The sequence below is a fragment of the Ostrinia furnacalis genome, unplaced genomic scaffold, assembly GCF_004193835.3.
Source record: "Ostrinia furnacalis isolate ACB-3 unplaced genomic scaffold, ASM419383v2 OfSCF7528, whole genome shotgun sequence".
Taxonomy (NCBI): Eukaryota; Metazoa; Arthropoda; class Insecta; order Lepidoptera; family Crambidae; genus Ostrinia; species Ostrinia furnacalis.
In genome coordinates, this window is record NW_021137767.1 from 73,393 (window position 1) to 87,740 (window position 14,348).

At 35.5% G+C, this 14,348-nt stretch overlaps 1 protein-coding gene across 8 annotated transcripts in view; it reads right to left on the reverse strand.

Annotated features, from left to right (window-relative positions):
• The window catches only part of sosie (oogenesis-related protein sosie), a 35,090-nt gene extending 23,471 nt beyond the window's left edge, over positions 1-11,619 (reverse strand). For 2 of the 8 annotated variants that reach the window (XM_028321410.1, XM_028321404.1), the window contains exons 1-2: positions 7,091-7,225; positions 5,325-5,624 (exon numbers count right to left, since the gene is read on the reverse strand). In XM_028321410.1, the coding sequence (XP_028177211.1) occupies positions 5,325-5,493 (169 nt within the window). In that variant the 5' untranslated portion in view covers positions 5,494-5,624; positions 7,091-7,225. Of the gene's footprint in view, positions 1-5,324; positions 5,625-6,831; positions 7,030-7,090; positions 7,226-11,523; positions 11,540-11,577 lie in introns of those variants that run through there. The other 6 variants (XM_028321412.1, XM_028321405.1, XM_028321411.1 and 3 more) reach the window with 6 other exon arrangements.
• Between the last annotated feature and the right edge of the window lie 2,729 nt (positions 11,620-14,348).

Genomic DNA, 14,348 nt, shown 5'->3' on the forward strand with positions numbered 1-14,348 from the left:
ATTTTGGTACCTTCATTAGCGCCGCTTTCAAATCATTAAATGCTTTCTTTTGGGCGTCTCCCCAGTCCTCTTGAATGTCCGTGTTTCTTCCGGTTCTTTTGCGTAGCAGTTGTTTGAGGGGTTCTGTGACTGTTGCTAAATGACGTGAGACAATTTTGGCTATTTTTCAACCCCCCCGCCACCCTTGGTGAGATTTGGTGAGATTTTGCCTGACCCCCTCCCCCACCCCCAAATCTCACGTGATATTAAAAAAAATCCGAAAGGATAGTGCCAGGGTCTGGACCAAGTGCTGCCCAGAATCAACCCATAGTGCATTTTGTTCCTCAGACCAATACTAATGTGTTAACCGAAGCGCACTGCAATCTATCCCTGGAGTTAAGAGAAAAAAAGAGTTATGTTTTGAAATATTTTCATACAAAATATCATCGATGTATACGTACTACGCATATGATTTCGTGATTTTGGCATTAAATAACACTCGCTAAGTTGAACTTAACCATACTGCATCCGTACACCTTACTTTAGTGCGACTTAGACATTCTTTATAAGCGATCTAGCGCTGTTGCAATAGTTTGGTTACTTGACAGAAATCATTATTTCCAAAACGAATCAAGAAGTTTTAGTTCTCTATCCTTGCGAAAAATCACTTTATTGGTGTATTACAACCGATTATTGAAGTTATTGTAAGCTAAAACTTCTTGCTCTATTTTGGAAATAATTAATTTCGGTCAACTAACCAAACTACTGCAACAGCGCTTGATCGCTTATAAATAATGTCGAAGTCGTACTAAAGTAATGTGTACGGATGCAGTATGGTTAAGTTCAACATAGCGAGTGTTATTTAATGCCAAAATCGCGAAATCTTATGCGTAGTAGGTATACATCGATGATATTTTGTATGTAAATAATTCCAAACAAAACTCTTTTTTTCTCTTAACTCCAGGGATAGATTTCAGTGCGCTCCGGTTTACAAATTAGTATTGGCCTGAGGAACAAAATGCACTATAGTTTCATTCTGGGCAGCACTTGGTCCAACTTCCATACATGGATTGGCACTGTCCTTTAATAGTTTTGGAGTAATATTTAACATTTTTTTTGTGTGCTTTAACGTTGTTGCTAACGAGTGCATCAAAAAGATCTATAAAGTTTAAGATTTTAGTTCTTGAAAGTATCTGCTAGGGACGCTGTACAATCATCATACATTTAATGTATGCCATTTTTTACGCAGTCGCTAGCGGATGACGATCGATATAAAGTTGCACTAAGCCCACTGATTACGAATAGATCCAGAAATTCACGTGTAGTGACAGCGGTTAGTACTAGGGTCACATTGTTTTTTTACAGAAGTACCTAGTCTAATTGTTCCTTTCTACAAAATCACTAATAATCTAGCAAAATCGATTTTGATAAAAAAAGAACTTGTTTTATAATTTTCTTAATTTCGTCATTTATTCTGCATTTTAGTATTCACACATGCAGACGGAAGCATTTTTAGTTGTATTTGTTTAGACTGTATAGAATAAAATCATTTTATTGATATTGAATATTATAAAAAATGATATTTTATATTTAATATGAAAAATGATATTTTTATGATGATAATGTATAATACATTATCATCATAAAAATATCATTTTTTAGTCCTGACACGGAACCCTTAATAGTTTCGATATGTCTGGCTGTCTGTCTGTCCGAGGTTTTGCTTGGAAACTATTNTTGCACTATTCCCTACTATTAGGCAGTGCGATTTTTTCAAGTCTACTTAGAATAAAAATGACTGTGTTGGTAACCGCTTAACTCAACAACGCCTGGACCAGTTTTACCAATTCTTTTTTAAATGTTCGTTGAAGTCCAAGGATGGTTTTTACGGCGAGAAAAATTCGGACATTTCCGGGAAAAGCCTAAAAACAGTACTTTTTTCACACGGGCGAAGCCGCGGGCGGAAAGCTAGTTTATAATAAAATTCGGCATGAGACTTTTAAAAAACAGACTGTATCCGTAGCTGTAGGTACGAGTAGGGTTCGTATTTCCAGCACGAGCACATCACTAATTGTAAAATACATTTGAATAACAAAACAAGTAACCCCAAAACTAAAAATATCGACCGAGCGTCGGTTCAGCGGTCGTAGTTGACTTGAACTTTGCTACAGCTTTAAGTTAATACTAGCGGCCGCCCGCGACTTCGTACAAATGTTTTTTCCCGCTAACTCCCGTTCCCGTGGGAATTTTGCAATATCCTGTTGTAACTAAGCTTTAAGTTTAATAAGATACCTGCATGCCAAATTTCAAGCGTCTAACTTAAGCGGTTTAGATTTTTTCATACAAATGTTTTTCCCCGCTAACTCCCGTTCCCGTGGGAATTTTGCAATATCCTGTTGTAACTAAGCTTTAAGTTTAATAAGATACCTGCATGCCAAATTTCAAGCGTCTAACTTAAGCGGTTTAGATTTTTTCATACAAATGTTTTTTCCCGCTAACTCCCGTTCCCGTGGGAATTTTGCAATATCCTGTTGTAACTAAGCTTTAAGTTTACTAAGATACCTGCATGCCAAATTTCAAGCGTCTAACTTAAGCGGTTTAGATTTTTCATTCAAAAAGATTTTCCAGCTAATTCCCGTTCCCGTGGGAATTCCTAAGTATATTATAACCTGCCCAGAAGTATGAAGAATAATTGTACCAAGTTTCGTTAAAATCCGTCGAGTAGTTTTTGTTTCTATAAGGAACATACAGACAGACAGACAAAACAACAATTTTACTGATTGCATTTTTGGCATCAGTATCGATCACTAATCACCCCCTGATAGTTATTTTAAAAATATTATATTTCATGTACAGAATTGACCTCTCTACAGATTTATTATAAGTATAGATTATGCTTTTGCCTGCGACTCCGCTCACTCGCGTAATTTTCGACAAAGGTGACCGAGTTTCTACCGCCACTTCTTCTCAGCACCAGCCCAATGTTGTCTCGAAGTGATGGTAGGGCAAGCTATACAGGGTGGCCAAAACAGTGAGGTTTAAAAGAAAAATTTAGATTCCTTACATCAAGGTGTATCTAAATCACCCCTATGTATGTTATACGATTTTGCTTAATTTAGAAGATACTCGTAGAGTTAATTTTGTGATATTTTAAAATTTGATGACATTTATCTTTTTTTTGGGTTGACTTTTCTCAGATTTTTTTTTTACAGATTTGTTATTAATTGTAGATGTTTGAAAAAAATAATCACCTTCCTATCTTTGATGCAAGACACAACATTTTTGCTAGAAATATAAAAAATATGCTTTTAGCAGAACACTATCAAATTTACAACTTAAAAGTTTAAATAAAAAAATCCTACTTAATGGGCCACTATTAGGAAGCCTCTATAGGTCGCGAGAGGTCGTTAAAACCACCTCAGTAAAAAAACAGTAAATTTTATATGCAAATGCATAAATGTTGTATGGATTAAAGTATTCGGTCCCTACAACATCTTTGTAACATTATAAAATGCATGAAAAAAAAAACCGGACGGTCGGGGACCCCGCAAAATTTTTTTTTTCATACTAGGGGGTCGTGTCATGAAAAAGGTTGAAAAACACTGACGTAGGTGATCAAATCCAGGTGATCAAAGTGGAAAAGACCGTAACCACCACCCTCCGAAAACTGGGACCAGTAAAGTCGGGACTTGTGGCAACACTAGTATAGTTCCAAAATACTGAATGTCCTGTCCATGACATTGACAGCGGGGCGCCACCGTCTATACCGGATCGCTGGTTCCGAATTTGCCATGTTGGAAACCATACAGGGTGGAAACGTTAAGTGATCTCACTCGATTATTTCTAAACTATACAAGATATTGAAAAACTGGTTACTGATCCTGAAAGTGCTTCATGAGCTCTTTCAAACGGTACCAATATTAGGTTACAGAATAAACTGGATCTATCTGAAAATTCAATGTTTCCAGCTTCCATACTAAATGTATGCCAGACACACAATTATTAGAAGTGTAATTTTTTTTAACAATAAACTCTTAAAATAAAATCGTAAATTGTATTCTTATTTAAAATAAATTCATGGAAAACATTGGTTTTAGGCTTTACTTTCTATAATATTGTCAAGAGATGAGTGACATGACTGTGGTAGTACTAAATGTATGGAAGAAGGAAACATTTAATTTTTGGATAGATCCAGTTTATTCTGTAACCTATTATTGATACCATTGGATAGAGCTAGTGAAGCACTTTTAGAATCAGTGTGCCTACCATGAGTTTACGTTAGGTGAGCTCGCTAGCGAACGTCAAAAAAATCCAAGAAGATTTTATTTCTTGAAAGTAGCCGCTAGGGGCGCTGCACAATATGTCATACATTTAAATGTCATTTTTTTACGTAGTCGCTAGCGAGCACACCTAACGTAAACTCATGGTAGGCACACAGTAATCTGTTTTACGATATCATGTGTAGTTTTTAAAATAATGTGACTTTACCAAATGTATAGGAGCTGAAAACATTGAATTTTCGGATAGATTCAGTTTATTATGTAACCTATTATTATTACCGTTTGATAGAGCTCATGAAGTACTTTCAGGATCAGAAACTAGTTTTGTGATATCTTGTATAGTTTAGAAATAATCTAGTGAGATCACTTATCGTTTCCACCCTGTATAGTTGAACTATGGTAGCGCCCCCCTGTCATTGAGTTTGGTGGGACAGTTCAGCGTGGGTCATCTATAATAATGTTATAAATCAAAATGTCAAATATAATGAGTTACTTGGATGATAAATTGATTTAAAATTACACTATAGTTACGCCCTTCAAAATAAGGACAATATAGCTTTGTTAAGTGTTTTGACTCTACTGGGGCCTCAAGAAATTGCTGGTCTAGTGGGAAGTTTGAATGAAAAATATATTTCAGTAGAAATATTTAGAATAGTTAATATTTTAGAACTCTGAAAGAGTATGTTGCGAAATCTATCAAGTAATTCATATTAGGTTGGTTTCCCTATTAGTTTTCTTAAAAACATTGTGAAGTTGAATCATTTTTTTAGTAAATAAATAAATTCTATAGGCAACACGTCTTCCAGCTACCCATTTCCGGTCGTGTCGTCTCGTTCTATCGCACAGAATCGCCATTTGATGAGAGCGAGAGAAAAAAACGGAAATTTGTAAATGTCACTTAAAATAGGGGTTAATTTAATTTGTCAAAAAATTTCACACTGGAAATAAATGTATAATTAAGTTTTTACAATTTTAAAATAATAATATACAGATTGTTAAAATATTATGTTCTGTAAAAGAACAGTGCACAGATAATAAAACATTAAAAGTCATGCATTCACTCACCAGGCGGCGCTGTGGGTACGACTTCCTTTGGCGGTTGTGTGTTACTCTTCCCAAATGTGGTGAGAGCCTCAGAAGACTCGCCGGTCAGCCAGCCCACCAGAAGAAAAGGCAGCATAGCAGCCGCAGCCTGCCTCCTGCACCACATCTCAACCCTCCAAAACAGACGCATGGTGTAAAACCTTTTTTCTACAGACTCTTTCGACCCCGCAAAACCGCGGGAAAACTTTGACGTTTAACTGACAGAAGCGGTAACAACTCACTGCTTTCTCGATTTTCACTTGTTTCCCTAAAAATTGAGCTCTAAAACCAATTTTTCTTTTTGAATAATTAGCAGTGATACTAATTTGTGAATAGGATTGTAATAAAATTACTAATAAACTACAAATTCAAATCGCCTTTTCGAAATTTCAAATCTGACATAGGACGTAACGCGTTACGTTTGGATTTAGTTTTTAAGTCGGATCAAGATGTGGTGTAGAAGATTATTTTTGTTGTATCTCGTTTATTTTTATTAATTAAAGCTAAGATTTTTTATATAGCAGGAGAACTTGACTTTTGAATTTTCTGATTTATTTGTAACACAGACTTACGTGTTTGCAGCGTTGGTGGTCACTCACTGTTTCTATATTTTTTTTAATGCAAGACTACGAAAAAGAATTCGTTTCCTCGCTATCTTTAGTATATGATTTAGGTATATCTGTAGATTTATAAACAATCTAAATATCCAGAACAGTGTCAACTGTTCCTGAAGAAATTTCTTTTGCTACGTTTCGTTTTACCAAAACCGAAACGTTGTTCCCATAGCTGAAATATTAACATCTTCAAAGCTGTACACTAAAGTTGTCACATTGAAATGGAAATTATGCGTGTCATTTCAGGGTCATTGTCATTGCATTTTCTAAAATGGCCGCTTAAAAATTAACATCGATAGACAAGTGTGTAAGCCATTCTTTGATGGCCGTGAGACCACAGTATGCTGTATGAGTAGCATGTAATGTATGATCGTGTATGTAAGTGTGTATGGCCACAGTTGTACAAAGCAGTAACTCATTTACAATTTAAGTCTCTTACCTTTTGATTAAATTGTAGTTAACCAGCGCACCTATACTTTTAGTTTGTGTTGGTTCACAATTTGCCTTTGATTTTTTTATTTGGTTATACGAAAGCTAAGCATCTGAAATAACGGTCATTGCCAAATATTTTTTCAGAAATAAATCATGTCTTTCAGCTTGAAGTCAGCAGGGCTTTTCTAACGTTTTTAATGTATTTCAGAGTATCAGTCGCAGCAGTCACTAATGTAATTTCTCGTAGAGATGATAGAGAGAGCCTGTACCATCCTAAAAGTATTTTATTGCAATTTCCTTAGATTAGACGGCAAAATTTTTGGATTTTCCACGGCTGTGAAGATATTGAAATGTTTTTAATGTACATGAGTCACTGCTTTTGCTATGGGCGTGGTATCAGATGAACTGAAGCGCAAGCTCGTCCCTTATATAAAAAATCTTACCAGGTGATACAGTAGTCGTCGCAGGTTTCGGTGGCTCCGTGTTGGCCCGCCCAAACGACGAGATACCGAACCCTTCGGCGGACTGTACATACATCCACGTTAAATAGACCGAGAGAAGGAGGGTGGATTGTATTCTTGCTTTCCGCGACCACATTTTGATCTTTTTATCTCTAAACGCGAAGTTTACTGTGTCTAGGTCTAAATTGTGCGAAGTCGGAGTCGATCAGTAATTTTATTTAATTATTTAATTAATACTCACGAGTAAATCTCACCAAGATTCTTCAATTTGAAACCTTAAACTTCTAACTTAAAGGTTTGGAGGTATTTGTAGCACTCTGTGTTAATTCAAGTGCTTATGATAAGTACTGTTGCTGTGACTGGTTATAAATCTGAACTAAATAAAGCACTTGATTTTTATTTGAGTTTAAATCCAGTTTATTTTTAGATAACCTTTCCGTAACCCTCGGTCCCCTGCCGCTATTTTTTGCTGCACTCGCACTTATCTCTTTTTATCACCGGATGTTTATTACATTTCTGTGAAGCTATTGAAACAAACTAACCAATTATGCTAATACGAGAGCTAAATGGGATGTTTACATTAATTTTTATTACCCAACAAAACTGCCATTATACGCTGACGCACGAGATGTGCGATATTAGCCGGAATATTTAATAAAAATTACTAATGGTTTTAATTGTTTCAATGCACAATACTTAAACACAAAAAAAACAATGGCTTCGCTCGCCATCGACAAGAACGTTACTTTCCAAATTTTGTGACATGTACTCCCTGACTATGACACAAAAAGCTTGGACATTGAAAGCTCTAATTAAACGTCGTAAAAAGTGATTGTACTGTCTATGGTTCCCGCCTCCTGTCCAATAAGACAAAAGAAAGACAATCTCTAATTTCCGGTCATTTTATTGGTGGCACTAGTCAGAACTTGGATGGAGGGCGGAGCTTCATAATGGACGGAAAACGTTTTTAAAACCTTAGTTCTTTCAGTTTTATTAATTTTGACTTATTCTTCTTTTTACTGATCGACAACGACTACAGCAACGGACTAGTGGTGTTGTATTAAATATTTTTTGTATTTAACAGATAGCAGAGTGCTATTTGACTTAGTACTTATCTTTTGAAGTATTTTCGCGACGAATTTTGTGTAAATGTGTTTTTGCAATGGTAATGAAAAACTTGAAGTAATTTATGTGTATTTTTTAAGATATTTGAGTGAAATTGTTTTGTAAAGACGCCACAATGATCCTGCTACTTCTGCAAAGGTTTTTATATATTGGAACAAGAATGCATGTAGTTTTACTCGAAAGTAGGTATTCTGTGTGTGTTTAGTATTTGGTAAATTATATTTATCCGTACGTTACCTGTATTGGTGAAGAATAAGATTTTGATAAAAAAAAACAAGCACAATTTACAGGCCAATTGAAAAGTAAAAAAATCTCATAGCCAATCACAACAAAAAGATTATAAGAAATATACTCGTCCCATTATATAAAAGCCTTACCGGCCATGGCTGTTGGAGCAGCTGGTTTCAGGGGGGGATCAGTCTTACTGACCCCGAAAGCTGGGCTAAATGCCCCCATGCATTGGGACACGGGCAAAATCAAGTAAAGTAGAACACGCGTCGTTTTTCCAAGCATGACGATATTTTCCAATACTTTCTCTGAAAATGTTGTTTTACGAAGCATCAGAAGTTGTTTAAACAATACGGCATGTAAAAAGTATGTACACGTGATTATTTACAAGACGCAAACAGCGGTAAGTAAACATTTTTTACATAATGGGACAGTATTTTCGAAAGAGCCATCGACAAAATTTTGAACCTGAAAATTGAAAGTGTTGTCATTCGTGAGTAGAGATGCCGTTTTCGGGAACATTGCCTACGTCGGAAATATTTCCAGTAGCTTTCCCATAATATTACCATAGAGAGAAATATTGAGGAAAGCTACTAAAATGTTTCCGACCAGTATGTTCTCGAGCATAGCACACTATTCGTGAGATTCCATGTGAATTCGGAAGTGTCATTTCAGGTGTCTCAAGGTGTGTAGTGCGTTCTATGTGGAAATGTCCCATTATTTAAAAAATCTTTACCAGGAGGCGTCGTGGGCACAGCGGACGGGGGCTTCGTATTAGAGACTCCGAAGGTACTCAGGGCCTCAGAGGAGTCTCCAGTCAGCCAGGCCAGCAGAAGCGGCACGATCAAAGCGGCGGCTTCCTTGCGGTACATCTCAAAACACGCCATTTTTACATTAGAGCAATCTTTTATAATATGTGATCGTAATGAAACAAAAAAAAAACCACGTAAATACGAAATACAATTTCTAATGATATTGTGAATATGAAAAATGGTGATAGAAAATTATCATGATTGTGGGTTTTGTGAAAATTATTTAAAAATATTAATAAAAATCGAGACGCAAATTCAATCGTTACGTACTACTACGTCCGTGAATTGTCAAATTTGTTTTTTCGAACGGCGATTTGGAAACTTTGAAATTCAAACGGCGGAAATGAAATTTTATTTTCTCTGTCGCTGTAAGTAACTAGATACTTTTTCGTAGCTCGTTTACTTTCTTTTATGCCAGTACCTAACTAAAAGATAGATTTTAGGGCCAAATAAGAATTAAATTACTATCACTTGTGGCAAAGGCTATAATTATTATACTATTATTATAACCATATTTTTTTAATTCCACGTTTATTTTGATAAAATTTCATTTCCGTTCCTATAAAAAGTTTTGAAAGTGATCGAATCGATAGAAATTGACAAGTAGTTAATTTGAAAATAATTTGCATTGAAATTGTAATATTAAAAAATTATGTTATTTTTACAAAAAAAAAACCAAAATCTTAATACAATGACTGCTTACTTAATTTTTGTATGTTTTTAGTAATTTTTTTTTTGATACAGTGATACTTTTAAAAACTTCTTACTATAAAAGATTTTGATTTCGTTCTAAAATAATTTACAAGTAGAGGATATTTCAGTAGGTAGGTAAAAGCATTTTATATTGTTAGGGTTGTCATCGAAGGAAAGTAAGTATTTTTTCTTAAAAAAAAAACGAGTCAAGAAAAGATGATTTAATTTTATGTAAAATTCTGGTGTGTTCTAGTTTCGTCATTCTTTCCTAAATAAGTAGTTTTCTACTGACTTTCCTTCAATTTTTTTGACAGCTGTCCAAATATAGTTTTAGTAGCTTTTGCCCGCGGCTTCACCCGCGTGAAATTTAGTTTGTCACATATCGTCATAAATTATACCCAGTTATTATGGGATATAAACAATAAAATTGTTGAGTTTCAACAAAATCCGTTCAAGTAACAAACATCGAGATATCCAGACATCCAAACTTTCGCATTTATAATATTAGATAGTAGGATTAGTGTTAACACGTTCAGTTCTCACACACAAAAATAGCTTAGAATGTTACTTTATGAACCTATTTGATATTAAGCTATAAAAATGCCACATTTATAGCAGCAACTTATTTAGCTATTCCTTTGGCCATGTCAGCCATTTTTCTTCAAGAATCTATGGCATTCTCCATGAAATTTGTTATGTAAATTACCTACCATGAGTTGTAGGAGTGTGAAACACCTAATTTATTGGTAGTTTTCTTTATGGTTTTAGTAAGTATGATTTTGGAACTTGGTAACAGTTTTTATTAATTTATTTTTTACTTGAAATCTTTATTGCACACAAAAATTGCGGAACAAAAGGCGAACTTAATGCCGTGTGGCATTCTCTGCCAGTAACCTTTTTGCGTTAGTTAACATTACAATAAATATGCAAAATTATAAAAGTAATTATATCTAATCCAGAGTAAATTTAGTTTCAGGTAATATTTATTAACGTAATATTTAAGAGTTAACTAAAATCGTCTAAAAACAAATTTTCAAAGCTTAATTTATTTTTTAATTAAAAAGCTACTGATTTTTTCTAATGGAAAACGCGAAAGTTAGTGAGGATGAATGGATGATTGTTTGTAAATCCTTCACGCAAAATATACTAAACATATTTTGATGCCAATTTTCAATTTTACATGGAGTTTTTTTTTATACATGAATAGAACTTTCGTATTTGATCGTAGAACGAGTGTTAACCCTTACTGAAACGTTGCCATCATACTTTCAAACTTTATTGAGATGATAATACGGATCAAAATCAGATAAAAATTATATTGATTCACATAATTCTGTATGTTAAAATTACGTAAACACAAATTGGATGACGTATTTTGAACAACTGCCAAGTTTACTATTGTACAAGCATAAAAAAATAATGCTTAAGGAAAACAGTTATGGCTAAGTGCATATTTAAGCAGCGTGGCGGCATGCGTCAATATAAAAACAAAATAAAACTAAAAAAAAAAATTAAAATCAAGTAGAAATAACTTAAGACTTGATAAAATATCTAAAATAATTATAATACATAATCACGTTTACGCCACTGGTTGTTTTCTTTCAAATAAAATAACTAAGTATTAATATCTTTGCTTGATTTACTTGAAATCACTATAAAAAATGGACACAGATTAAAAACTTTCGTCACTACCTATACCTACCAGACAAAGAAAACAACGCGTAGCTTTAAAAAAAAGAACCACAGATAAAAGTGCAGAAGCAGTGCGTTCGCGTTAGTTCGATTTTTAAATTTCGCATTTAGAGCCTTCACAGACTTGCAATGGTTTTTAATTTTATGTTTAATTCAGTTTTTAGTCACACCAGTGTACATTAAATTTAGTTACTGTTTCTGATGCGTGTTGCTGGGACGGAGGTAATCGCGGGACTGGCCAAGCACCAAGGTTTGCGGTCGCAAGGCCGTTTTCTTGGTATACAGGATGTTAACTTTTTTATTTAAATGCAGGGTGGTAAACTTTTTTTTTCTGCGTGAAATGTGGCCAAGGCGTTTTATGTTAGAGCTTTGTAATGCAGTAAGTTTTTAGAGAGATAATGGAAATTAATGCAAAACGTGTTAGGCCAGGACCGCACTATACGGTTGGCCGGGGTGCGGTCAGCCGTCTGGTTACCACAGTGAAATATTATTGAAAATTAGTTTTTATGCGCACTGTCTTGCGGCTGCTTCAACACACATTTTTAACCGGACGGCTGATCGCATTCCGGCTGGCATAGTGCGTTCCAGGCCTTACTGTTGAACTTTTTTCGACTACTTTAGTTTCAGCCTCGTGGCTATGTAAACAGACACCTCCAGCAGTCTCAGGTTCGAATACAGGTATTATGGGACCCTTACGTCCGTATTCACAAACATTACTATGAGGTCTCGCAGTGCGCGTGGAGGCACAGGGTCACACACGAACCAATCACAGAGCTCTATTCAACGCTGTGCGTTCGATTTGCTGCTTCACTTAAGCAAGCATCGTTTGTGAATACGGGCGTACCTAAGTTACTAAACTAAGCTGAAAACTCCTCATGCAGAAGCACGAGCCTCTCTAATTATATTTACCAGAGGCAAATGGAGGATTTCATCATCATCATCATCATCTCAGCCATAGGACGTCCACTGCTGAACATAGGCCTCCCCCAATGACTTCCACATCGCCCGGTTGGTAGGCCTGCATCCAGCGCCTTCCTGCTACCTTTATGAGGTCATCGGTCCACCTGTGGGTGGACGTCACACGGTGCATATTACTAAACATAAATGAGGAGGGAAGTCAAACCTAAATTTCAAAGTCCTCCTATGTTCTTCTGATTAATTTCGTTGCGGGTCCAATGACAGTTTAACTTTCCCCCGGGACAAACTTGACCTTTATTGGTTGGGTTTTTATGGCGGTCAAGCTGTAGATCCTGGCTACACAGGAGTTGCAGTGGTGAAAACGAGAGGTGGAAATAGTCCAGTACTAAACATAAATTATTCGAACACCCTGTACGACTGTATAATATTAGGGGGGAACCACCCCCATATAATACCCAAAGCAAGGTGGTGGGTCACTATTTATAGCTCGTATGTACAATAACTTTTGTTTTACATGTACTAAGGTTGAATACAGCGAAGAAGTCTTAAAGAATCGTCATTTTTTAAATAAAACTCATTTATTTTTGCAAGTAGGCTTTTAAAAAGCACTTTTGCACGTCCCAGTATTAACCCTACCACTGCTTCGGGACAATAAATGGGCCAGTGCTGAGAAGAAGCAGCGCAAGAAACTCTGTCACTATTTAGTAATTGTAATAAAATGATTTAGTAATTTGTAAAAATTCCACAATAAATAATAACCCCGTTAACTCCTCCAGCAAATTTTTATTAACGGGACTATTCCCACCTCTCGTTCCCACCGCTGCAACTCCTGTGTAGCCAGGATCTACAGCTTGACCGCCAATAAAAATAGCTTGGGGTTTTATTGGCTAGTGAAAATCCCAGGCAATTTAATTAAATACTTTTAACTATTAGAGGCCTACACCAATTAATTAAATAAAAACACGTGACTGCATAAAATTAACTTCAAATTAACAATAAAAAACACTAAACTTGTCTAGAAAATCTAAAACATAAAACACCTATTATTTACGACTAGCTAAGCAAATAAAAATACCTGAAAAGTACTGCAATATTTCCACTTGCAAATGATAACTTGTCACAATTTTCACTTCAAAATTTAATTGTGACAGGTTTAAAATCCAAACTCCATGAAACAAATAGCAATAATGTTTATTTTATTCATATTCCGCAAACAAAATAAGGCCGGTTATAAAACTGTGATTAATAAAAAATGAATCGCAAAATGTGTTGGTAAGCGCAACGACTGGATCAATTTTACCAATTCTTTTTTTTTAAATGTTCGTTGTAGTCCAAGAATGGTTTTTACGGCGAGAAAAATTCGATTAATTTCCGGGAAAACCACGGGCGAAGCCGCAGGCGGAAGGCTAGTTAATAATAAAAACTGTGAGCAAATATGTTTTTTTTTTCTATTTAGCCCGAAGTTTAACTGGCAGAAACTGGCATACGTTCGGCCCATATACTAATTTATTTATGACATTAATAAGTAAAAAACATACGGGTCGAATTGAGAACCTCCTCCTTTTTTTGAAGTCGGTTGAAAAGGAATTATTTGAAAAAAGAAACTGCTATTATGCAGCATATTTCCAATATGGTGGAGCCCGCGGCGACGATAGGAGGTCGCAAAGTTGAAATTCGTAAAGAGCACATCAAAATTATAAATACCAATTTCATTACTCCCGGAAAACTTTCCAGGGAAAACTACAAAATTACTATAAGTAGGTAATTTAGATGATCTTGATTGAATTATTTCAGAAGCGCTGCAAGTCGCAGCGTACAAATGGCCTAATAAACATTTTTGTATGCACTCACAAATGCTAATTCCGCGGGCTCAAACATGGAGGTGTTGGGTGCATGTAGTAGGTGCTTCTGATGTAGGTAATAAGGCATATTATTACGAGGTGGTATGGCCTGAGTGAACGCGGGACTTTAAATTCTATTTTTTACCCTACTGCGCCAGGAGGGTTATGTTTTTGTTTTGGTTAAGCTCTT